We start from the raw sequence: 27,716 nt of genomic DNA, 5'->3' as shown, positions 1-27,716 counted from the left end.
TTCCGGCTGCCTGGAATGCTTCCCTGGACGCAGCAGCAGCAGCACCGGAGCACAGAGAGGAATTAGAAGGAAGGACCGATCCTTTCCTTTCCCCTCTGCTTGCCAGGAGGGGATTTCCCTGCTCTTTGTTCCGCTTGAGCAAACAGCAACCGAAACAGAACAGGGTGGGCAGTAAGACCCTGAGGCAGAATGCAGGAAAGCAGCACTTCCTCTTTTCAGGTTTCCCTCCTCCCGTGACGGCGCGATATGATTTTTGCCTGATTTTCGCCCCTGCACTCGGGACAGTCAGCTCCAGGGACCACACATTCGCTCAATAACATGCATAGACATTTCCCCTTACTTTTTAGGAGAAAAAATCTGCGTGTTATAGAGGGGAAAATACGGTATGTATAAATACGTACTGCTACAGAAAGCAGTGGCTGAGGAAAGAAAGGTTTGCTAGAGCCAGAGAAAGGCAAATAATCAGTGTAGAGAAATTTATTTCGACAACAGAACACTCTTGCTGATCTGCAATAAATTTGATCTCTCAGAAAGTAGCCAGTGCAGATGTGGCCAAGACACACTTTAAAAAGTAATACTGTAATAATAAAACATAGATCCACCAACATGGTGCCTGATCAAAACTGAGTAAGAGTATCTGGCTTGCAATTATATTAGATAATTTTAAAATTATTATTAGATAATGCTAAGAGCTACGATAAAGTTATGAAGCAAGCAGCTACCACTTTGGAGTGAATAGGGGAAACAGACTCAGGTTACCTGTTTATAGTGCATCTATCCTAGTTTGTTTGTTTGTTTGTTTGTTTGTCTGTCTGTCTGTCTGTTTCACGAGGAAGTTAAATGACATTGTGTCAAGCAATTGTTCCACACTTTCAAGTGCTTTCTTCTGTCAGGTTCCTTACCACAAACAGTTTTCTGGTTTTGGAAGCAGGTTTGTTGCACAAGAGTGCCAAATACAGTTTAAGTGCACAACCTGAATTTGCCCATTTGTGATCAAACTCGACTGACAAAATAATTAACAATCTGGAAGTGCCTACTCTGGATATGTAATTATCAGAATATTCCCAAGAATGCTACAAAGAGGCTGGAAAAATCTTCCAAAGTTAACTTCTTCAATGCAATTTAGTGTGTAGAGACTTATCAAAAAACAGGAGTCAGAACCTTCCCCACTAGAGAGCCCATCTTCCTCATGAGCTTGGAAACCAACGACAATCAATCTAATCCATGAATCAGTGATTCAGTTGGATGTCTTGCCTTTCCCCCATGCTTTTAATAATAAAATAATTTTAAATATTAACAACAGCTTGTTCCTCATTTCAAACCAACATTAGATCCTTGCTTTAAAAAAAGCATTCCTATGTTTTCAATTTTAATATGATTATTAATAGTAATGATGATGATGATGTTTAAGCACATCTTGTTCCTGTATTCAGTCAAACATTAGTTCCTTACGGGAGGCGGGACCCAGCAATTAAAAGTTGAAAAACTGCTCTAAAGAAAGTGGCATTTTGACAGGGGTCAAATGAACGAGTTCTGATTCAGCCAGCTTCAACAGGAAACAGGAAAAATGTACTTCCTCAATCCTTACGAGATATTGTACATCTAATTGGTCTGTACATTCCCACAATGTGTCTGTGACTTGCTATATACATCTAGAGACCCCCATAGCTAATACCTCCTTATAAGGTTATTTTGGTGCACTCTCGGTTCAGGAAGAGGGGAAGTCGCACATACTAATGGTGACCCAAGGAAATAACTTAGCTGGCCAAAGAGGAGATCCAACTGCACTGAAAGCAACTGAGCTGTGCTTGCGTCTAAGCAATATGTGCAGTTTACCAATGAATTCAGGATTTGGAGAAAATATTGTGTGAAAACAAGTTATAAAAATGTATTTCATTGCTTTATTATTACTTCCCATAACTGAAAAGTTGTTCTGTGCTTTACAAAAAAGATCTGTTTCATTGGCAATTCACAGCTCACCTGCCTAGATTCCTCCACATTCACAGGCATGTCTGGGCTCGTACGATTCCTACAAGATAAAATTAAAAAGTGAACTAAGATTCTAGAAAAGGTCAATGTTTCCTAAGGGGCTCACAATGGAACAACCAAGCTGCAAGCGAGCAACACTCAAATCTCTAAGCTGCATGGGCAAAAGCCACCTCCTGGGATGGCTCAGAATACACTAAGAATTGGTCTGACTTACAACTACTGCCAGTGCAAAAAGTACACCTCTCACAGCTGGTGGGTTATTGAGCTAAAAAGTCCACTTAATGCTGTGCGTTCACTGCAAGCATTTTGACTGGGATTACGCTAGCAGAGGCACTGTGACAGGATGGAGCTAGTGTCTTTTCATGTAAGACTAATGGTCACCAATTTAACAATTCTGCCACTCTTGATGGCTATTGTTGGGCACCAATAGGAATTGTGGACTTTCAAAGCTACAGACAATCATTACAATGAAGTTGGGCTAGGTAGCTGAGTATTCACATTTGGGGATGATAGAACTGCTCAATAGGTACACCTAGAGCTATCTGGGGGAATAGGGTTGTCCCTAGTGACCCAAGTAAAAGCCCAAGTACTAGTGGGATTGTTACTGTAAGTGGCTGACTCCAAATGAGGCAAAAGCCCACTCACAACTGTGTAAGCAGCAGTGTCAGAAGTTGCCATTAAGATGAAAACGTAACAGCCAGTTTTGAAAAACTGGGCTGAAAATGCCAACGGTGCCAGGGAAAACAGATTAGTCAACTGAACAGTTCTCTGAGAGATCATAAATAGAGGGAAGAAAAAGTCCTGGAATCAGAAGCATTTAGACACTCAACGATCAATGGGGGTGGGGGCGACGACCCAGCAGCAAGGCAGAAGACTGTTGAATACCAGCAACTATAACTGGTTTTAAAACCACCTGCAAATTTAAACAATGTTTTTAAATGGGGGTTTTCCTGTTTCTGGAAAATTAAATGCTTAACGTTACTCATTTTTAAAAATCAGTTCTATTTGTCTGCCCTTGGAAATCAGTCCTCCACCAACTACCCAGCATACAGGTACCAATAACTGCGCACAGCACAAACACCACACGGGCAGGACTGGGTTCCAAAGCATTTCTTCAAAAAACATTTTGTATGTTTCCTCTGAGCAGCCTGGATTTACTTTTTGACAACAGCTGGCATGTGAGGCAACCCCCCTGCAATGTTTCAGACCACGTATTATCATGAGGAGGACGTGTCTTTGGATGACTCGCATGTCACCCTCCTGTGGGGTCCTTAGCACGCCCATTTACAGCAACTCGGCCTGAGGATGTGGTTCTCCCGTCATCTGCGGACTCCGGGAATGACTCCCCGCCGTTTCCCCTGCTCCACAGTCAGACAGGTGCTTGGGACTGTAGAATCAGTTATGAGCCCTTTAAAGACTGCAGACAGCTTTCCAAGGGAGGGCACAGCCTCTGAAAGGGAAAGCCCTACCAGCCTTTCTAAGCCTTTGGATGACTCTGGTCCTTGGCAGAGACATAGCTCAGATAGCAGAGCTGCCCAGGAGTCTGACTGAAAGATGGCTTGGGAATGTATATCACTTCCCTTGTGAAGCCCCTAAGCGCCAGCAGAACAGGATACACATGACCATGCCTCAGGGGCATCAGTGTCCCCAGTAATTATGAGGTATAAAAAATAACCTCAGCAAATCCTCTACACTGCTTTCTGGAATCTGACCTTCAATTTGATCCAAGCGGAAGCTTTCAAACCTTGCTGCAAATCTTCTCCCTGCCTCAAAATATGAAGCGGCACTTTTGCTTGTGCTCCTTAAACTTCCACAATGCTGCCAGTGAAATGTAAAACACAATGGATGGGATTAATTTAATTGTGTCATGTTCCTAATCAAACAACTATATCTGATGGGAATAATGGACAATTTCCATATTCCCCTATATGTCTGTATGGTATGAACAAGCAAAGGTGTACATCAGCCTCTAGTATTGACACCTCTGAACCAAGCTTGCTGGGGAGTTGGGTTTTAGTTTTTTTTTGTTCAGTGTTTTTTTTTTTGGGGGGGGGGAGCACATTCTGATACACACTGTCCTGATCCATCCACTCTGGGAATAAGGTACCAAATTTGCCTACCAAAATTTACAACACAGTTCTTGCTTTTTAAATAATGTTCTAAATTGTTTAGGATAAGGTGTAAACAAAAATGCATGTACCGGTATATCCGAAGTTAATGTGATCTTCTTATGCAGTTTTTTTAAAAAAACAACAACTGCAGATTGATGCAGAAACAAGATGGAACGGACTTGTGACATTGACATGGGCTGGAGATAACCTGATCCATCCATCCCTACATGAGGACATACCTCTTTCGTCTAAAACACTTAAAAGCACAAGTCATCCTTTTTTAACCTATGAAAACAGGCTTCCAGAGACTGTCACTGAGGGTGAATATTCACTGCTTGGACCTGCTTCTTAAAATGAGCTACTGCTTTCAAAGAAGGGAGAGCCAGGTCCCTGAAGTAGTTTCCTTGGCAGTAAGCCATTCTCTTGCCACTTTCGAGCAATTATCTTACAACAGGGAGTATTGTGTTCCCTACACCTGTGGTTTACAGGCTGCTTAATTAGCAATGGGAACATATTGTATGGTCAGTGATGACTTTCACACATAGAGCCGCGTCTTTAAGGCATTTAGAGAACCATAAGCAAATTGCAGGCCATAGACTGTTTGTTGCTTTTTTGAACCAATCGGCCATATTTGGTCCAAAAAACAAAGGAAGAAAAAGTTAACAGGTGTCCTATTACAACATTTGCACATTTATATTGGAAGCAGATGATTTGCCCATCTGCGTGAGCTGCACAGCAGAGCTTTCGGTAGCCATGCTGGCCCCACAGAATGTGACTCTCAGAACAATTTAATTATTGAGAGCTTCTACAAACCATTGAAGCAGAAACCATCTCCATGAGATTATACTAGAACTGAAAGCAGGATCATATTCCTATGAAGCTCCAACAAATTCAAATGGGGAGTGATATGAGGCCAGAGGTCAGAGTTCAAGCTCCTATTCACATATTGAATGGGTCTGCTAACTGCGGGAGGCAGTGGAAGACAGGAGTGCCTGGCGTGCTCTGGTCCATGGGGTCACGAAGAGTCGGACACGACTAAACGACAACAACACTAGCCCATGCAAGGGCTTCCACTCCTTCCCCCAAACACCCAGATCTGTGGCTCTGGAGGGGTCAGGAGAACCCCCAGAACCATTGCCACCTATCCAAAGAATATCTTGATGCTAACTACACTACAAGCTGCATTTGGGGTGTTCTTCTGTCCTACAGAATCATACCACGTCAACCAGCCTGTTCAGAGTTAGCAACAAGCCACATTTCCACTCAGTTAAAGTCTTAACTCAAAATTTGCTGTGCTGCTTTTCCATCCTGAATTTTCATGAAGGTTCAACAGCTATTCCTCATCCCACCACCCCCCTTAGTCACAGTCAATGACTAAGCAGCTGGGACCATGATGAATAGGGTGGCTGTGATTGTTCTTTTGTTCATTTACCACTGATACACAAGTGCCTGTAGATATGGCAGAAGCAGAGAGAGCAGATGGGCCAATGATGAGTAGAACATCTGCTCCCCTACTTCAGAGGCCTGAACCACCTCTAACACTTGGCTTTCTGTGAGCAGTGTCTTCTGTGCCATCTGCTATGCCACCCAACTCCAAACTGAAACATATACATGCAGATGCAGAATCTCAGCAACTCATAACCCACAGTGCTTGCATGCTGACATAAATTGTACTCTGATGGCTTAATCTAGCCTTTGCCAATCTGGGCTCCTCCAGATGTTTTGGACTATAACTCCTATTAGCCCCAACCAGGTCAGGTATGGTTAGCTTGACCTGTGCCAGGACTGGATTCTGGTAGCAGGATAAAGCCCCGGAGCATGTGAAGTAATAAAACATGCCGGTGAGTGGACAAACGCCCAGCTGCATCTGCAGGTGCCATCAATTCTGCATAAACCAGTTATCACAATTAACATTCATACTTAATGTTTCAGCAGGAGAAGACAATTTGAGGCCCAGCACCTATGTTTTGGGATTCAGCACTCAAGTGTCCTGTCTGTTGGGTGGGGGTGTAATGAAATTATGGACTTTGCTGCTACTTCATAGCAAGAAGTCCCCATCTGCACTTTCTGCTCAAGACAGGCGCAGTCATATACATGGCCGGTAACGGCTGAAGTCACGGGATTCACCGCCCTGCCTGCACTGCACTTGATGACAGATCTTTGGACCAGCTGTCCCAAAGGGCCATCAATAATGTCATCAAGGTCCTCAGTCAACCCTGGTTTTAGATTTCCATCTCAGTGCATTTCCAAAGCGAGCAGAAATGTTGGCATGTCTTTAAGGAAAAGCAAGTCTTAAAAGAAGTGGGCAGATTTCGGCTTGCTCCAGAATTAAAGGGGCAGCTGCTATGGCGACCCATCCAAAACTGAAAATCTCCCACTGATTGTCACTAATTAATCTAGCTCCAATATGTGCCATTTATGAGTCAACACGACACTTTTCAGCCATTGAACACAAGTCAATGGAGCTGCTCTTTTCTCTTTTTTTTAATTCCTATCACATGTAACATTTTGCAGCTTAATCTTAACTGGCAATTTTCTTGCTGACGCACGAGTCATAAAGGAGTCCAGGCCACTGAATTTCCCATTACCATATCGACTTTGATGGCCAATTGCAGGGGCAATTGATTTGTGCCTTTAAGCTATGTCAATAAAAAAGCTACAATGCACTTTTCATTCTAGTGTTACGGCTGGACAGACCACAAGACTGGACTTTGGAGTGAATGGGGGATTCTACCACCCCCATACAAAGAGCAGGGGTGATCCAGGACAGGACCCCATGGGGAAACAAAGGGACAAAGTCTACTTATCACCCATGCCAATATTTCACTCCAGATTGGTAGGTCCACACGGGCAATTTACTTTTTAAAAGCCATGCATGCAATTGCTAACTGCGGAAGTGGTATCTCATCTCATTTGGCCCTAAGATTGAGATACTGTATAAGTTAAGACACATTAAGATTTTTAAGGGCAACTGATTTCAAAAATCAGCATACGACACAAGAGCTCAGGGGTAAACATTTTCATGCTGATGCCAAACAGCAATCACTGTTTAGTTATCACCATGGAAGAGACTATATTGTAGTCTAGCCTGCATGTTAATTCCTTTTCTTGAGAGCAGAAACACCTTGTTATGATAAAATACATCTCTCTCTTCTAGGTAGCAATTTCCCTCTTCTTAAATTTGGGCATAGTGAACCTCCCCATGTAAACTAGGGAGGAAAACGTTGGACTGATAAACAAAAACCCTCATATAAAATATGAAAATAAACAGACACAGATAAACTGCCTTTTACTATCATAAGTCACATAGACTGTTGGTACATGTAGCTCAATTCTATATATCGGGGTGAGGAACTTGTGGCCCTCCAGATGTTGTAGGATTTCAGGCGTCATGGTCTATTTCCGGCAATGCTGTTCAATTTTGTTATGTACTTTATTTGTCTAATAACTACTTTTGTAATTATGCAACTCTCTTCACTTTGTATTCTACCTTGAGCATGGTTTTAACTACAGAAAGGCATCACACAAAGAAAATGATGGTAAATTACAATCCAATATACGGAAGGCAACAGGTTCCTAACTCCTTTGGTATGCTGAATTTTATATTTCTGGAGATGTGCTCACTCCAGTTATTGCTTTGAAATATGAGGGAGCACGGAGGCTTTTGCCACCACCGCTGATTCTGTCATTTTGCTGAATAGAAACAGAGCACAACGATCATTAGAATTAACAAAATAATCAGCACCAAGTTCCCTTTACCACAAGTCCAATCCTTGGAATTTGAGTTGCTTTATCACAGTGGGACACAAAGCAGGCAAAAGTGAACATGAATAATCCAGTTGTCCTGATGCCAGGTGATCTTTGCTTGGGGCAAAGTTTCAAATGTAAACCATATGGAGAGCAAAGAGAATTATATTACCTTGCAACGGCTCATTTCCTGGAGCGGCTCTCTGTCTTACAGTACAGTATGATTGAAATAAAATCCTATTCACAGTCTGCTCACCCTTGGAGAGGAGACAAAGTGAGCTCTCTCCTGCCGAGTGATCACTACACTCAGCAGCTTACAGAAACCCGGTACTTCAGTCTCAAAAGGAAGTTGTGTGAAGCCCACTTCCTGTTTGCAAAGCCCTCTGGCAGCTGTAGTCATGATCTTTTGGAAGTCACTGTACAGACTGCTGAATCACCAAAAAAAGAGGAAAGATATGAAACACCTGCTACATAAACTCCATTAGAGGGAGGTAGAGGGTGATGTCATGGGCCAGGAGTCAGCTTCACCTGCTGAGCAGCAGCCTGAAGGAGCAGAAGGTGAAGTGACTCCACCTGCTGCTGATCAGCCTTCTTGCTCCTGATGAGAACCAGCCGGCTCCAGCTTTCTTAAGCAGGCTTTCCAGCCTCAGTCAGTTGCTGGAAACAGCATTTGTCATTCGTGACTAGATCTTGTGACTGTGGACCCTCGGCTTTCTTGACGCCCGAATCGTCTGACTATGTGCACTGAGGTACTCCTGACCTTAGGATTGGACTGAACCTTGCATACAGACTCTGCCTCCAGGCAAGTACCCCCCTGACACTTGGCTGGTTGGCTGGCTTCTCCCTCCACTGAGCTCTGCTGTGGCTGGCAGCACAGGACTATGACAGGTGATGATATGTCCACAACTTCACAAGACCATTCAAAATGGACGTTGGCCTATGAAGTTGCAGGAAGAAGAAAAATGTTGTCTTGTTGGAAGGAGCAACCTGCCAGAAAAATACACACACAATGCCTAGAGGTGCCCCTGGACCAATGTCAGTGTCACTGATACATCCCCATCACTATATCAGTGGTTTTTTTAAAAGTGTGGCAATTTTTTTAGCTTTTCTTTGGTCCAAAGACTGCATTCAGCCTTGTCCAACCCCCCCCCCCAGGTAAATCAGCAAATAGTCCTCATCACAAGCAAGTACATTGTACCCAAAGTTAGTCAAGTTATTTTGGAGGATTACACTGAAAAATCTCACAAGTGATTCCTCAATCCATTATGTGCCTACTTAATATGAATTTAAGCTTCAATTATTGCTGGTTGTGATTTTTGCATCTCATTGTCACATAATCCTATCTTAAAGGTAAAGGTACCCCTGCCCGTACGGGCCAGTCTTGGCAGACTCTAGGGTTGTGCGCTCATCTCACTCTATAGGCCGGGAGCCAGCGTTGTCCGCAGACACTTCCGGGTCACGTGGCCAGTGTGACAAGCTGCATCTGGCGAGCCAGCGCAGCACACGGAATGCCGTTTACCTTCCTGCTGGTAAGCGGTCCCTATTTATCTACTTGCACCTGGGGGTGCTTTCGAACTGCTAGGTTGGCAGGCGCTGGGACCGAGCAACGGGAGCGCACCCTGCCGCGGGGATTCGAACCGCCAACCTTTCGATCGGCAAGTCCTAGGCGCTGAGGCTTTTACCCACAGCGCAATCCGCGTCCCTTAATCCTACCTTACCTGCCAACTAATATTTCACTTCATGTATTTGTCAAAGGCGGCTTGAGTCTACAAAGGCTTATGCCATAATACATTTGTTAGTCTTTGTGGTGACATAAGAATCTTGGTTGTTTTTAAATCACTAACAATTTGCTGTTCTCTCATGATAACCAGATTCAGTTATCCAAGGCAGCTGGCTCACTCTGCCTAATGGCAGGGCTGGCTCCCTGTTATTGTCTGTGCTGCTACCTTCTCTAGAAAGTTTTATAAACAAAGCAAGGAGAGCTCCCCTCTCGCATGTCTGCTTCCTTTTCTTGAAAGGAGGATATTGCTGCAGCATAGTTATTAACTATATAATTAGTTTCATAGAAATTATTCAATATCCTTTTTTTACAAACAGAACTCATTATGGCCATTTTATCAGTTATAAATAAGCACAAATAAATACACAAGAAGACTGTCTACACCGGAGGGCAATGGCACAATAAATATCCAGGAGCAGAGCTAGTGTTGGCTGCACAAAAGACACAGGTGAGAAAAGGCCTTCAGTTTGAAAACGCCAATTCCAGATGATATAAATGTCCTATTATAAGTGTGTAGGCAAATACCTACAGAGGTCTGGCACAGAAGGTACATAAAACAGATTTCCTCCTGGATAAAAGTTGAACAACAATTTCACAATGAAGGATTAAGCAACTCAACACAAATTATACAAGTGCTGTTTTATTACCTGTATTTATCCAGTAAATCCAAAATTGCTCCTCCAGATACAAATGCTATTCAACATCAGAACAAGCAACAGCTTATTCTAAACAGTACTGTCAGCAGTAGGTCACCTGCTATACCATAATGACAGATCAGAGCAATTGTGTAGAGAGGAAATCATGGAGAGAAAATAATGACATATTATCCAAGAGTGTATAAACTCTGTCCTGGTAGATTCATTCTGCTAAGACAACTCAAATTCTGCACCAAGAGAAGCTGAACATTGTAGCCTCTAGACCAGGGGTGGGGAGCCTCAGCCTCTGGGCTAAACCTGGTCCATCAGACCCCTTTGTTTGGCCTGCTAGGCCATTTTGGGGGAACCATGTCCTCCTGGCCCACACCTGATGACAATCTTGATATCAGGCATGGGGCAGGTAAGGATGGTGCTTTAAAGGAACAATCAAGTGGGCTCCCGATTCTTCCATTGCTGGAGCAACATGCACTCCCAGCCACCCATCAGCTCACGGGCAAAGGGAGCATGCCATGCTCAGGGGAGGAAAAATAGTTTCCATTGTGCAGACATTATGCATGAAGTATACATTTTGCGTACATATTATGCAAATTTAGCCTATTTTCATCTATACACTCCTTTTTCCTACTTTATTTCCCTTCTGCAAGTAGTCATTTGGAACAGGAAGCTGCTAAGGAGAGCACTGAAGTCTTCCCCATCCTCAGAGAAATCCCTTGCTATTGCCCTTGACAGCTGCAAGGTCTAAGCTTGCTCTTGAAGTAGAGCGACTTGCAGTGCCATTCTACATTTCTACTCAGAAGCCATTTCTACTGAGTTCAATGCGCCTAAGAGTGTAGGGCTGCAGCCTCATGATGCTGGATGCATATGCTGCATTTTCGTAAGCCCTGAGTGGGATCACATGCAACAAATGCCCATCATCCATCCACCCTCTGCTTGGTTGTGAAATGCAAGGAACCTCAAGCTTCTAAGGGGAAGCACTAGATGCCACAGGGGAAGCCAAAGATTCACATTCCAGTCTCAGTTGTGGATTAAAGCAGCTTTCCCCAGCTAGGCAGGCTCCAGCTGCTTTGGGATACAGTTGCCAAACAGCCCCAGCAAGCACAGCGGAGCTGGCAGGAATTGATAGGAGTTGGAGGACGCCAAGCTGGGGAAGGCTGCATTAAACAAACGCTCTGGTTATTGACATGATTGGTTTGCATCTGGTTCTATTTGTAATGAGACGGTTCACAGCTAGGCTCTATGTTTCTGTATGATGTGTGAGGCTTAAGCCAGTCTGGATGCTTGCAGTTGTGCCACAATGTGTTGGTTTAATGAACTGTGACCCAATCCAAATGCTAGGGCACCAAGAAAGTGGATTCGTAGATCAATGTGTGTGTGTAACTTATTTAAACAAAAAAGATTTATTGGCCTTCTTTGCCTTCCTTGAAAAGATATCTCATAAACTAAAAGTATTTAAAGGGCAGAACTCAAATGGCATTTTTTTTGAAGACTTCTATAGTGGAAAGACGGGATACAAACGAATAAAATATATGCAGCATTTATACCATGCTTTCAGTGTTGCGTATACTTTATTACAATATAACATAAGGTAGGGCAGTACTGTCAAATAATCCTGGGAAATGTAGTGCACCCTTCTCAGAATTACAGTTCCATAACCCTTAACTAACTAGAGTTCCCAGGATTCTTTGGAGGAAGCTGTGTGCTTTAAACGTATGGTATGGATGTAACTGGCTGCTCCTTATCTTTGTTCTCCTCAGCAATTACTAGCCCCTTTTTCTGGAACATTCTAGAAATTTAAGCTGACAAAGCAGTGATCTTGCACTAAGGGTCAAAAAATAAATCTATTCATTGCACAGTTGCCTCTCCCTTATTTCTAAGTAAACAAAAATGTGGTGCCAAAGGCACAGAGACTTCCTGTCCAGAGGCTTTAGATTATGCTCCAGTGCTGTTTTAAAAGCTCTTAGCTGCTAACCAATGTTTTCATTGTTATAGCAACAAATTAGTATGACTTGTACAATGGAGAAATTGATTTAAAACTGTCTTTTTATTGGTGACAACTTGCCTCGGTTGAGATCGATCCACCCTGCTCAAAACTCCAAAAATAAAAACTTGTAAGATTAAAAGCAACTCTAGCAGGAACAGAGCGTTTCTTTTCTAGCAAGAATATAACATTTCCATGTTGCAAGTATAATAATAAACCTGTTCGAGGCTCACACACAACTTCTGAAGAGGCAGACAACTTGCATATATACATATGATAGCACTGTGAGCAAGTAGACCAGTGCGATCTCTTTATATCATGATGGCTATGAGGGGCAGAAGGGGACACGGGTGGCGCTGTGGGTTAAACCACAGAGCCTAGGGCTTGCCGATCAGAAGGTCGGCGGTTCGAATCCCTGCAACGGGGTGAGCTCCTGTTGTTCGGTCCCAGCTCCTGCCAACCTAGCAGTTCAAAAGAACACCCAAGTGCAAGTAGATAAATAGGTACCACTCCGGCGGGAAGGTAAACGCCATTTCCGTGTGTTGCTCTGGTTTGCCAGAAGCGGCTTAGTCATGCTGGCCACATGACCTGGAAGCTGTACGCCGGCTCCCTCAGCCAATAAAGCAAGATGAGCGCTGCAACCCCAGAGTCAGTCACGATTGGACCTAATGGTCAAGGGTCCTTTACCTTTATGAGGGGCAGAAGCAAGAGTAAGAGGCATCTGTGTGTGTTGTTGAGATATATGTGTGCGAAAAGAGAGACAGAGAGCACCATCTGCTGCTAGTGCAGCTCAAGCATTACCCTGAAAATCTATGTGGATTTTCAGTTAAAGAGCACTAAACATGGAATGACTGTCTGGAAGAATGAACCCCTTCCAACTCCATTTCTCTCAGTGCTCTTTGCTCAGATGATAATCAACAAAAAGCAAGCATAATCAACAAAAGCAAGCATAAGCACACCTGTGTCCATCTCTGGATTTCCAGATGGCTCCTCAATTTTAATAGATTTGACTATCTTGCCACACAGAGGGTGGCACACTTGCTACCTCTGAAGTGTAAGAAGTGCTCCACAGCAACATTACTATGGAAACCACCCGGGCATTTCTTCAAATCCTGCTCCGTTGAACAATCTTAAAAGTAAGCCGTGAAACCTTGCTGTGAGTTCTTTGCCATCCTTGCATCTGCACAGCAGACTAACCCAAAGCAACGGGGAACATTTCACTGTAAGGCTTATTTTCTTTTGCATACTTTGAGCTCTCTACACCAGTCTAGCAGTTGTACATATCAAGGCCACAGCTTAGAGCTGTACAAGAGGGGATCATTGTAACCCTCCATTTAAGGAGTCTCTTTTGACACAAGCTTCTATACTGTGGCATTTCACAAAGGCCACTACCGAAAAGAACCCTGTTGTATGTGTCAGCTTATATCAAAATCTTTGTTATTCATAAATAACAGGGAATGAAACTGGGCATGCCAATGTTCTTTTTACTAAACTATGTTTAAGTCCCCTTCCTGTATTATTCATACGAAGGGGAATCACGCAATGACTGGGAGCGGGTGCGCACTGCCTGCCTCATCCTTAGGTTAGGGTTGCATGGCCAAGCTAGCCATGGTCTCCAATAACTGAATAGGAGTCCTTTTTGTGAATGCCTGCTCATGCAAAGTCCTTTGTCGTCCCCTTCTCCGTGTGCCCTCTTGAGAGTCCCATGGACTGCAAGAAGATCAAACCTATCCATTCTTAAGGAAATCAGCCCTGAGTGCTCACTGGAAGGCCAGATCGTGAAGCTGAGGCTCCAATACTTTGGCCACCTCATGAGAAGAGAAGACTCCCTGGAAAAGACCCTGATGTTGGGAAAGATGGCACAAGGAAAAGGGGACGGCAGAGGACGAGATGGTTGGACAGTGTTCTCAAAGCTACCAGCATGAGTTTGACCAAACTGCGGGAGGCAGTGGGAGACAGGAGTGCCTGGCGTGCTCTGGTCCATGGGGTCATGAAGAGTCAGACACGGCTAAACGACTAAACAACCACCACAACAACAACAGTTCCCTAAATTCAGAAGTCATGGGGATTAGTTCTTGCACAAATGGTGCTGTGTGTTTGTTTGTTTGTTTGTTTGTGTGTGGCCAAAACTTGTGTGGACTCGGTTGAACCTGTATTCCGTCACATTTTCTAGTGCAGCCTTTCTCAACCTTGGGTCCGTAGATGTTGCTGGACTACAACTCCCATCATTCCTGACCACTCATCCTGCTAGCTAGGATGATAGGAGTTGTAGTCCAACAACATTTACGGACCCAAGGTTGAGAAAGGCTGCCTAGTGTAACCTTGGCACAGATTCAGGGGCAGGGCTATGCAGAAAAAAGCAGGTATGGATACGGCTCAGCCATAGTAGCCCATGCTCTGGTAATCTTCACTACTGCAATGCTGGACTTTCAAATGCTGCTGCAATGTGTTATTTTATTGCATTTACTGTATTTTCTCCCTTTGTGCTGTATATTGTTCCAAGAGGCAAATGTCTTGATAAGTCTGTATAAATAAGTTGTGCTGTGCTCCCTGCTTCTGTTGTAACATAATAGTCAAGACCAGATAAACATCAGCTACAGTTTGCAGTTTTTGCAACAGACGACATCCATGTGCCTAACTTCATACATTGCAACTGAATTGTGACACATTTATATTTCTAACCTCTCTCTCTCTCTCTCTCTCTCTCTCTCTCTCTCTCTCTCACACACACACACACACACACACACACACCCAGAGCAAGACAGCGCCCTGGATGACATCCAACATTAGTCATACTCAGAGCAGACCCACTGAAATCAATGAACTTAAGTAACTTAAGCACACTGGTTTTAACGTGTCTATTCCGAGTATGACTTAGCTGGATATCACTGGGATCTGGAGAGGAGACAGTCTGACTAGAACAACCTTGAGATGGAGTGGCAATAGCCCATTGTTAAGAAACCTGACTCACGCTGGGGTTTAAACACCTGCTTTAAATAGCTAGGTCATACACTCTCCTCCACAGGATATACAGCCTGTTGGATCAATGGCAACCCGAGCAGCAAAATGTAAAAGAAGTTATTGAATCCAGTGGAAAGAGCTTACGCTCAGTGAAAACAGGGAAGGTAAAAGGTGGCACTATAAATCAACAGCAGGGACTTGAGCAAACAAAGAAGAGGAAGTTTGGCAGCCCACAAGCCCTGTTTCACGGGCGCTGGATAGACAGCTTGGAAGAATGAAGTTGTGTTTCCTGCCGACCTGGACTAACCCCTCTCCCCGCTGCTGCCCTGCCAGTGCACCTCTGCCGTGACCTAAAGAGACCTCGACCAAGGCAGGGAGAGAAATTCCTCCTCCCAAGCCCTTAGCTGCCAACTCCGATATGGACAACTGCCCAGCTAGTAAGTGACTCCACACAATGAATTTACTTCACTGAACAGCTATTAAATCAGCTTTACTTCTTAAGATGGTGGCTGAAAGCGAATCAAAGCCTTGTCTGTTTTTAGCAAGCTTTTGGCAGAGACAAACCTGCTTTGCTTTCTCCTGTGCCCGCCCGCCCCCGCCCCCGCTCCTAAGAAAAGCCCCTTGGCACATAAACAAGGCCATTTCCAATTCTGGGCTGAGCCGCTGCCCTCCCCTGCCCACCACATGGTTCCTGGTAAAATTAGCCAAGCCACCTTTTTTTGCCTTACTTACCTAGAGAAGGGATTCTAGCAGGCTGCCCTTGCTACAGAACTTCCTGGACTACCACAGTTTTGATGGGGCAGCAATCGGGGGTCCGGCCTTCGCCCTCTTAAGCCAGCATCACAGCAGCTGCTGCAATCCTTTGAACTGGAGGCTGACAGAAGCAACAGCAAGCAGCGTCTATAAGGGTTTTTATCCTTTGGAAGTCGATCTGTGTCTGCATCTCAGCAGCTAGAACTCCCAAGCAGCCTAAATGGATGAGAACGCACAGGAGGCATTTGGGGGCATGAATTATTCATTCCCTTGTTCAGATCCGCTGCCAATAGATCTACATTCTTCTTCGAGGCCCGGCATGGGACTCCACTCTTGTTTTCAACAGTAATGGAAGACATCTAGGTTTCCTTTGATAGTCCTCGAGGGTAAACGATAAGGGGCACTTGCTGTACTCGGAGCAACAGGATCAGGCATCAGGGAGTCAGCCCAATGCTCCTTTCTCAGCTGCGATCACCACTGCGCCACCAGGCACACCTGGCGAAATTTTGTTATCTCAGAATGGTAGCAGCATTCCTAGGAGCATCTGCCCCCATTTGGTCTGTAATAAACCTCACTCAGTTGCCCAGAGAGATCAATGCAAGCCCCTTTGTGAAGGGCAGGCAATGCATTTTGGAGTCCTCAGTAGAACACTGCATTCACACCACTCAAGTTCACTTCACACTAGCTATTCCCTTGCTTTTTAACGAATGTGGACTTGAAAATATGGAAGAACAACTTCACAAAATCACAATGTGGAGCAGCCTCCCGCAAATGCAGGAAGCCTGAGGCCCTTGAGAATCCAAGGATCCATTTTTTGGGGTTGTTTCTCTGGAAGAAACCCGGCTCAAGGTCTGAACAGTGCTTATCACCCTTACCTAGCCAAGCAGTTCTGGAAAGGAAGGAAGAACAGATCCTTCCCAATGGATCATGCCTCAAGACTTGGATAGCCAACGTAAGCAACCCTTGCCTGGAGAAGGAGGACCTATCCACTCATGTCTAGACTGCTGCCTGCTCTGTTGCTCAGCAGGATAGAGGTAAAACCACACCAAGGCATGAGAGTGGCATACGCAGTGCTATAAAGCAGCCTTTGTCACCTGATGAGTGTCAGTGGCTACGTACAATCACCTTGTATCATGCACAGATATTTGGTCCCAATGGTTGTGCATCTATGTGAAAACTGTATAGCCAAATTTTAATTTCCCTTGGTTGGCATGGGGGGGAGCCCTGCAGGGAGGCTTTCCATGTAGCTCCACTGCCTCCCCTCACTCATCCTCATGTGAGCAACTGGTGGGAGGGATGGAGGCAAAGAGAAATAAAGGGGGAAAAGAGCAGTGGCAGAGAGAGAGAGAGAGAGAGAGAGAGAGAGAGAGATGTAGGCAGAAGAGAAAGGCTGGAATGGAATCTGGAAAGGGTCTACAGCCAAGCACATATGGTTGAAATAATGTATGTTAAATGCGCGTAAGATGTGACTTAATTGTACATATTAGCAGCTTAAAATGCATCAACCCCATATCCCCCTGCTCCATTTCAAGTCACTTTCTTATGTTGCTATACACACCAGAGAGGGGTTGGTGATGTTTTCACCTGATGTACATTAGCTGATTTGTTTCTCTGTGCCAAACTCCTGTTCAGTGAAGTTGTAATGTGTGCATGCACTGTCATCTGTGCATGTGCAACACTGTCTCAAATGTACACACCTCAGCTTAACTGTGGCCTACATTTTCGAATCAGGTGGAAGCTGGTTTTAAGGCATCAAACAGCATAATTTCTCGATAAACTAGAGGATACATAAGGATTGCGGCTAACCTCATGTGAACGCACTTTCAAACACCAGCAATGGACTCTGGAGCCAGAGTTTATGGTAATGTGTACACAGCCTTCTACTTGGGTCTTGGCTGTGGTACAGGTGCACCAAAAGCTATTCACCACTGCCTTGGGAGAAACTTCTTTCTCCTTACTTGCAAAATCCTGACTTTAGAGACTTTAGAGTTGAGGAGAGCTAGCGCCTATCAGGGAGAGGAGCTAATTCTCAGCTACAACACAGAGAATAGGCAAATGGATGATTGCTTACTTGAGAGACACTGCATTGCTCGAGCAGTCTGCAAGGCCCAAGGGTATTCAAACAACAATGCAGCCCAATACCACTCTGCTTTTAATGAGACAGTAGCTAAGATAGGCCAATTTTGTGATGTATGAAGGTACCTTAAGCATTAGTTACCTAAAGGGAGATATTAATTGGACAAAAGGTGTGTCTTAGTGCTTTGGAGAACTGTATTACAGCAGAACTCCAGAACCACAGTCAGAATCCTCTGGGAAGCAACTATTAAAAATAAGCCCTTCTGGGAAATGAGACATCGTAGGGGAGGAGATTCTGAATTGATGCAAGCTTTATATTCACTGGATGGAGTACACATCAGCATGCAACTGCCTAATGGCGGAAATTGCAACCACCAAGAAAAGAAAACTTGTTCCGTTGTCTGGAAAAGCTGTTTTCAACGGAGCCCAGCAAAGGAAGTGTGCAGCCGTATTGAGGCAATACTGGGTGTTGAAATTTTCCGCCCCTAACAATTTTGTGCTAGGGCAATCACGCTTGTGCCCCCCCCCCGCTACCCTACTGCATTAAGAGTATTAAAACAATCCAACCTACAAGGTAGAAAGCTGCAACAACCCTGTGAGAACACAGCACCCAAAACGTTTTGCTCCTTGCCTCCAATTTGATTTCTGAGAAACAAGAGGGTAAATGGTAGAAATAATCAGCTTTGTAGCAAATCTGAATGCCTATTTTGCAGACTCTTTGCTTATGTTTCAAGTTTGCTGCCCCATTACAATGTAAATTAGCAAAAATGCAGGCTTTTTGAAGTCATTCCTGTGTATAAAAACAAAGCATGGAGCTGTTGACTGCATTCATATAGCTCTAAGAAAAGTGTAGGCAGCCACATTGACTAATGAAAGCACGTGCCTGTCTGGAAAAGAACCAGAACGTTTGATTCCACAATCACGGGGTCTCTAAAGCAAAATCCCGTAAGAACAAACTGGTGAAAAACTGAAGGACTTTAGCAAAGTACAGCACTTTTATATAGCTAAAACTGAAAAGTATGGACAGATGCAAAATTAGCCCTACTATTTTATTTTACTCCTCATATTAAGAACATAACCAATGAAGACATCATCTTCCATTTATTAACTGCATCTAGATTAGTGACTGCAAAAAATGGGAAAACTTTTAAATGAAAATCTTTTTGAAGCATGAATTTTGCAAGTATGGGACACTGTGCTTATGGACGAATTAACCATTTCACAAAAAGAATATTGATATGGGGTGAATAAGACTCACACCATCTATATGACATGGTATCCTTCTATGGACTTTGTTAAGACAACTGAACATGGTTTTCACCTTCCATCAATTTGTGGAACTGTATGGAGATACACTTTCATTTGACTGCCTTTCATGGAACGTCTAATACTACAATCATTTTTTTTTCTGTACAACTGCTAAATTCTGTATTCCTTGTATGGGTATGTTTTATTACTTGATTTTTAAAAAACCTGCAATGTGGGATATATCTTAAAAGTGATACTTGAGAGATTCTGACAGCTCTCATTCCTGTGACATCATTTCACATTTTGGCTCTTTATCCGTTTGACCTTTAGCCTAGCAGTAATACATCTGAGGTTAATTTTGGGTTACTAACACTGACACAAGATCCCATAAAAACTGAATTTGTGCAACACGATATTCCGTTAAAGCTTTAATTCTCATTATTGAAATTTATTATTAGCATGCTTTTGCAAGCACACCAAATGATAAATGGTACACCTTAAGACTCCAATGAACCAGGAAAAGGACCATTTTGTTAAAACCCCACCTACATCAGCTCTATCAAGGTTTAAATTAGAGTAAAAATATAATTCATCAGTAAACTCCCCTTGATCCAATAGGGATTGAGGTCAGGACACAGTTGCTTAGCAACCTAGCAGATTAACATTTCCCAACTGTTACATACTCTGTGGAGGACAGTGGGTTATTAAACGCTTCAGCAATACTCCTAGTTTTTTCACTCTTCTACTGTTTTTTTCAGGAATGAGTAACTTACGGTGCTATCCTATTAGGAATGTTTACTCAGAGGGAAGTCCCTCTGTGTTCAATAATGTTTTCTCCCAGGTATGTAATTGTAGCCTTACAGCACAATCTTATACATGTCTGATAAAAAGAATTAGTCCTACTGAGTTGAATGGGGCCTACTCCTAGGTAAATGTATAATATTTCAGCCTTGGTTACTTTTATTTTACCAGCAAAGTGACTTGAAAAATTGGCATAAAGTTTTAATTATATATTTAGAAAAACAATTACTGCTCAGTTGTGGTCATGTGTTTATTATGTGAAGTAGTTCTATTCATCACTTTTCAGACGGGCCTCACAAAAATGTTTATATATAAATATAAAGTATGTAAAAAGAGATGCAAGGATGTTGAACCAACAAGGGAATGACATCTAGATGAAAAGCACTTTAAATTATGCATCAGTAAGTTCATGTGCAGCAGGCTTTTTCAAAATTAGTCAGCATTTCTATTCGCTCACTTAATTCATTACTTATCCCCACCCCAGACATGTATACAGTTCATTTCCTTGGTTGCTCAATTAGCAATCCCATCTTCCATTTGGTTCAGTAGCAGTGAAAGGCCTTCAAGAGCTTCCTGCCCAGGCACCATACAGATGTTCTTGGTACCATCAGCTCTGAAGATTTTCATTGTTAAAAAGAGGTCAATCCATCACAAACAGCAGCCAAGCTAGACTGCACTGCGATGATTGCTTATGGGCAATCATCCCTAGCTAACAGGACCAGTAGTCAGGGATGATGGGAATTGTAGTCCCAAAACATCTGGAGGGCCGAGTTTGGGGATGCCTATGCTGGAAGAATTTACAGAAGACATGTGGTTCCTGTCAAAGGTGCTGGCCTGAAACAAGACAAGCCACAGTGAGAGTTGAATTCTAGTTCAAGACCCATCGCTTAAGTCTAAACTAATGAGCATCAGTTCTCAACCTTACGCGACACAGGGAAGACAGCACATGATAGCGAAGGCGCTTAGCGGATGAGATCCTCTTTATGCACTAATCTATCTTTTATATAGAGCTTGAAGACAAGATTGCGTAGGGAGAGGATTTATTAGGAGAGGTTGCCCAAACTACTGCACTAGATTAATTAATTCAACAGCAGGGGTCAGAACACAGGATGACATAGTTCCTTTCTTGCTTCCCTACTAACATAAATCTATTTGAGTTCTTGCACAAGCAACTTTATTCTAAAACTGTTACAAGTGAGTACTCAATGTGAAAAATATTATGCATTGTCCACTTCAGATGCCCTTGAGGCTGGTCTCTGCTTTTTGACACAGATTGGTACTCTTGTCATTGGCAAAGGAGTAAGCGCTCTGAACAAAGCTCAGTGTGGCATCATTATCCCTAATTAACACATACAACAGTAACTTTTACTAATGAGCCAGAATATCACTAGATCTCGGCTTTCTTTCCCAGCTGCTGCCAGAGTTCACACATAGCTATTTAATTTCCAAATATTTCCCTTCCAACAAAGGGAAATGAGTGCTCTTTTAAAGAAGAGAGCAGGGAATTATACTAGAATGGGTAAGAATTGTAATGTTTTGGGTTTATTCTTTCCTCATTATGATACCCTCCCAAGTTGTTGGGTTTGAAACAAAAACTTTTGAACAATGACTATTGCAGCCTTCTACAAGGACCCAAGAACCTTCTGGGATCCTGTATCTTAATGTCTTCTGGAAACTCAGGTGCTCAGTGGCATGTTTTGGCTGCAGTGCTCTCAGAAAGGAAACTGCTAGTGGCAGGAAAAGCAACAGATGCCTGAATTTTGCATGAGAAGCTGAATTGAAAAGGTAAGGCCATATTATACAACACTAAGAGAAATACATCTCTCAGTGTGGAGCACTTGCCACCAAGGCTATTTTTTAAAAACCCAACAAACACATTTTACCATTAATGGGTATATAGTGTTTCTTGATGGCACTTTGCAGCAAGGCAAGGCAAGGTCATCCCTGCTTTATGAACCAAAATACAAAATTAAATGCTCCTTCAATGTGAAGTCATCATATCAAGTACTTCTATATGTGAAAGATGGTGCAATCTTTGGGTTGGATTACTGCAATGCATTACATGGTTTGACTTTGGAGACTTCCCAGAAGCTTCTATTATTCCAGAACACAGGTGCAAGATTGCTACTGGGAGCACTCCTAGAACATATCTGCCCAGCTCCGAAACAATTTCACTGCTAGCAAGTGCCAGCCCAGGGCATTTTGCTGTATGATGTGAAACAGTAAATGGTTCCCCCAACCCACCATACAGTGCCTCAGGCCGGCCACGTTATTGCTACATGAGGCAGAAGACCTCACCAACAGTTCTCCTCCTCCCTGGCAGCAGAAAGAAAGATCAAATAACTAAAAACTTGCCGTTTCATGAATTCCACAATCAAGTGCCTGAGGTGGCTGCCTCACCCTGCTGGTGGTCAATCTATTCCCAATAAAATTTGAAATGCTGGTGTTATATTTAAAGCCCTATAACAGTGGTACCTCGGGTTACATACACTTCAGGTTACAGAAGCTTCAGGTTACAGACTCTGCTAACCCAGAAATATTACCTCGGGTTAAGAACTTTGCTTCAGGATGAGAACAGAAATCGCGCAGCAGCGGCGTGGCAGCAGTGGGAGGCCCCATTAGCTAAAGTGGTGTTTCAGGTTAAGAACAGTTTCAGGTTAAGAACGGACCTCCGGAACGAATTTAGTTCTTAACCCGAGGTACTACTGTATAGCTTGCTTTCTGGGTACCTAAAGGATCCTCCTTCCCCACAAGTTTCTGCTTGTGCATTAAGGTCTTCAGAGCCCTTTCTCTGAATGCCTGCTCCCTTCTGGGCTTAGGCGCGTGATCACCAGAGACAGGGCCCTCTTGATTATATCAAATGCTCTCCTCCGGGAAACTCACTTGCACCTACTCATGTACTGTAGTCAAGATGCTCGGTGAAGAGTTACTTTACTTTCCCAGGTTAGACTTTCGAACATTTAACCTGAGCCTCATTCTATTTTGTGACGGTTGTGTTATGTTTTCTACTTCTCTGCGCCTTTATGGGACGATGATTTAAAACGTTGTGTGCAAATGCGCCACCCTCCTCATGATCTCCCCAAGGGCAGCAGGCACTTATGTGCGGGTGGAGAAGCATGGCTGTGTCTCTGTGACACCTGGGGACAAGGCACAAGCATCTCCCTCTTCCGCTCTTAAGGAGTGTCCAAACAGGTGGCCACTGTGAGACCCAGTGTGGTGCAGAGGTTAGAGTGTTGGACTATGACCTGGGAGGCCAGAGTTCAAATCCTTGTTCAGCAATGAAGCTCACTGGGTAACCTTGAGCCAGTCACAGTCTCTCAGCTTAGCTTACCTCACAGGGTTGTTGTTAGCGGGAAAATATGGAGGAAGAAAACCATGCATACCACTTTGACGGAAAGAGAAGGACAATTAATTAATTAATTTTCTCCAATGTATGTATGAATAAATAAAATCTTCTGTAGTTAAGGTTTCATTAGTTTTCTGTTTTGTTGTACTGATTTCAAATAGGGTGTGATATGCAATTTTTAAAAAATGAATGGGTGAATGAATAGCCAGAGTGTATTGCATCATATGTTTGCGTGTCACCTGCAATCTGAAGCAGTACTTTCTGGACACAAGTTTATGACTCCATCTGCTGTTGGAAAGAGCTAGCCAGAGGCTATTCAAAATCTCTGGGGAAACAATGTACTTTCCCCACAAATACTTCTTTAGATGAGATATAGGAAATTTGCTTTCCATGCTCCGCTACTAAACAAAGCTGATGTGACTATTGTTATTTGTTAATAAAATAGGTCAAAGTTTTATTTTGAGATTTAGCCTAGAATCTTACTATTATAATTCATCTCCCCTAATTGATGTCATTTTGGGGGAAGGGATATTTAGCAGACTGCCGGTTTATTGGTTCAAAACCTTTGCTGGATCAAAACCAGAGTATGGCATAGTATAGAGAAGTGATGAGCAGGTTGTGGTGCAATGCAGAGGGTCAGGGAGATCAAGGTTCCAATCTGTGCTTTAACCATGTAGTTCACTGGATGATCATCGACTAGTCACTATTCAAATCCCTGGTTAAAAGGGAGCCTGCTTAGTTAGTCTCAAGCGTGGTTAATGTCATTGACGATGTCATATTTAATTGTGATTAAGGCCAGCAGGAGATGGAAGGTGGTGGTGAAGACAGAAGGCAAAGATATCATGTCTGGTACATCTACACTGACTCAGTGAGATGTCACAGCAGTAAGCTTGAAATGAATTTTCTGAAACTACTGCACAGTATACAGTGGTACCTCGGGTTACATACGCTTCAGGTTACATACACTTCAGGTTACAGACTCTGCTAACCCAGAAATAGTACCTCAGGTTAAGAACTTTGCTTCAGGATGAGAACACAAATCGCGCGCAGCGGCGCAGCAGCAGTGGGAGGCCGCATTAGCTAAAGTGGTACCTCAGGTTAAGAACAGTTTCAGGTTAAGAATGGACCTCCAGAACAAATTAAGTTCTTAACCCAAGGTCCCTGGCAGTGGTGTAAGAATTTACTCTCACCTACACAGTATTTTAATTCATCTTCTATGCTTTTTATTCATTTCTACGAGCAGCACTTAGGAACAGTTAATAATGGGAAAGTTGGTATGAAGATAGAAATTAGACTCCTTTGTATAGCAACTGTAAAATGAAAAATTGCAAGTTACCGTATTTTTCGCCCTAGAGGACGCACTTTTCCCACTCCAAAAATGAAGGGGAAATCTGGGTGCGTCCTATGGGGCGAATGCAGGCTTTCGCTGAAGCTTGGAGAGCGAGAGGGGTCGGTGGGCACCGACCCCTCTCTCTCTACAGGCTTCAGGAAGACATCCGCAGCCTAGGCAGCCCTGCAGGAGTTCCCGCAGGGCTGTCTAGGCTGCGAATAGCAGCCTGTTTCCCGGAGCGCCGGGCGCGCTGAAAGCAGAGCGCCCGGCGCTTCGGGAACACATCCGCAGCCTAGGCAGCCCTGCGGGAGGTCCCGCAGGGATGTCTAGGCTGCGGATAGCAGCCTGCTTCCTGGAGCGCCGGGCGCGCTGAAAGCAGAGCGCCCGGCGCTTCAGGAACACATCCGCAGCCTAGGCAGCCCTGCAGGAGTTCCCCGCAGGGCTCCCCACGCTGCGGATAGCAGCCTGCCGCCCGGCGGGTGGGGCGCCCTGAAGCAGAGCGCCCCGCGCGCCGGACAGACATCTGCAGTGTGGGGAGCCCTGCAGGAGTTCCCCGCAGGGCTCCCCACACTGCAGATAGCAGCCTGCTGCCCGGCGCGCGGGGCACCCTGAAGCAGAGCGCCCCTCGTGCCAGGCAGACATCGGCCAGCCCCACAAGCTCGGGGGACAGCAGGGAGGCGCAGCGCCGCCATCCCGCTGTTCCTCGACCTGGTTCGGTTTCCCCAACCAGCTTTTGGGGGGGAAATAAAGGGAAAAAAATTTTCCTTTATTTCCCCCCCAAAAAACTAGGTGCGTCCTATGGGACGGAGCGTCCTATGGGACGAAAAATACGGTAATAACCTAAACACACACACACACACACACACACACTACCAATGCTGAGTACCATAGAAATGCCTGTTAATAAAAATGGTTCCCTTTGTAGGTTACCAGTTCAGTAGCGGATTATCACATAAATACTGCATTCCTGAAAGCTGTTTCCTTTCACTAAGTGGAGATTTTTGCTTTGGTTTCAAAAGGAAGGGTGACCCCCCCCCCATCATAATAAACAGGAACAAAAGCTGTTCACTCCTGATGCCCCCCCCCCAAAAAAATAGCTGGCATCAGGGAAGAACACAGATCTTTGCTCCTTGAATCTTTGCATTTTATTTATATAACCAATGATTAATTGGTTATGAGTATTTACATACTGCCATTTAATACAGTTTTCAGGATAGCTTAGTTTTTGCTACTGGCTTTGCAGCTTTTTGCTGCCATTTCTTGTCAATCTACAAAAAATAAAAATAAATCTCTTGACACGCTGTTCAAAATAACCAACACCATCCATGTCCAGAACGTGAATCTCAAGTTCTGAAAGCTGGGACCTGGAAAACTTCTTACACCTGAAGAGCTAATCCTATGCATGCTTACTAGGAAAGGAAGTTGCACTGAAACCAAATTTCTTCTGAGTAAATACTATTCTTAGTAAAAAAAAATAGTCTTATGCTCAGGCTTCAACCCCTACCCCAGAATGCATCCACCGAGTTATAATCCAACATTTTAAACCTGGTCATAGAAGCTGGTTTAAAGCGTGCTGCAGTCGAAATTAAGCTAAGAACAGGCACTGAAATCAATGAAACTTAAGAATGCTTAGCTTTGGCTGGATCATGCCCCAGCTTGGCACTATACACTTGGCTCAGTCATTGTAGACTCAGATCTATGTATGGGTTGTCAATTTTACCATTTTTTCCTATGTATCTCAACTTTATTCCCACAAGGAATATGTTTTGAATAATGCTTATATTATGGACCATAAACAGCAACACCATCAATGTTAGCTACTCCTGCAGTCCATAAAAACCCGTTGACATTAGGGTCCAAATATGGGAAAAAATACAAATGTTTTATCACTTCAAAAGGGGTTCCTCCTTTTAGATGGAGAGTGAGAAGGAAGTGAAACTTCTCAAGATCTAACCAACACACAGTAGGTTCTCCAGCAAAATTTGCAGAACCTTTCGTCTAGAAACAAATTGTTTATTATAGTACTGTATGTGTGAAGATCTGCAGGGGATCACTTTGGGCAGACTGGCTTCTAACAAAATGCCTCAACCTTCCTCTACAGGCACCAGGGCTGCTGTCACTCAGAAATGGGTGAGCACTACTACCACCAAGACCTAATAAAGGGCTCTTGGAGCTCTTGAGCTTAAACAGTCTACAGCATGGGAAAAGGGTGGAGAAGGACTGGCTTGCTGGAGAAGGAAAGGGAGGAGCAGAGGCCTGAGGGACCTCTGTTTCCCCACCAGCAGGGAGGTATAGGAAGGCCCGACAAGCCACTTCCCTAGTCCTCTCCAGGTTCTATTTAAAATAAACATGATAAACATGGGTGGGCGGAATCATACAATTTGGTAATGGGCACAAAATTTAGCATCCCCCCAAATCAGCTTTGTTATATAGCATTAATATTTTAAGAGCTACAAATTCAAAGAAAAAACTGTTGATGTTCAAACGGACCAAACCACCACCATACCAAAGCAGTACACTTCCCCCCTCTAAAAAGGATGTAGAGTCATACATAAAAGTTTAGTCATTAGCTGAAGAACTTGAGCATTAGGGAGAAAGCAGAACCTTGCACAATATGGTAGAAGACTCATCACAAAGCTGCCCAGCTGGATTCCTGTTAGCACGTGATATGAATGGGAGCCAGTGTTCAATAAATTAATCCTTCGTTGTCACACCATACAGTACATGAAATTGCTGCTTATGTTTGCCCGTGAAACCTGACCTCCACGTTCTCTGTACCATTGAAAAATATATAGAGATTTCATATTTTTCCAAATCCTTGGAGATGGTCAGACTAGCTGCTAATAAACAGATTAATGAGACTAAGTCTTCCTAATTGTCAGAAATGCCCAGAAGTTCTATGCATGGATCATATCTCAGTTCATGGCCAATCCTATTTTT

The 27,716-nt window shown here is 43.8% G+C and overlaps 1 protein-coding gene across 9 annotated transcripts in view; it reads right to left on the bottom strand.

The window, feature by feature from the left end:
- Nucleotides 1-27,716, bottom strand: part of TMEM229B (transmembrane protein 229B) — a 38,452-nt gene that overhangs the window by 7,262 nt on the left and 3,474 nt on the right. For 3 of the 9 annotated variants that reach the window (XR_014546159.1, XR_014546161.1, XM_083605798.1), the window contains exon 2: nucleotides 1,981-2,029. The exons of 1 other annotated variant lie outside the window; for it this stretch is intronic. Coding sequence is in view for 3 of the 8 variants with exons in the window: in XM_083605798.1 (XP_083461924.1) it covers nucleotides 1,981-2,010 (30 nt within the window). In the remaining 5 variants the exon portion in view is untranslated. 5 more of the 9 variants (XR_014546160.1, XR_014546162.1, XM_083605800.1 and 2 more) reach the window with 5 other exon arrangements.

This window comes from Podarcis filfolensis (genome assembly GCF_964270895.1).
Source record: "Podarcis filfolensis genome assembly, chromosome: 1".
Lineage (NCBI taxonomy): Eukaryota > Metazoa > Chordata > Lepidosauria > Squamata > Lacertidae > Podarcis > Podarcis filfolensis.
The sequence above is the reverse complement of the archived record's forward strand: the minus strand, read 5'-3'. Positions and strand labels throughout refer to the sequence as shown.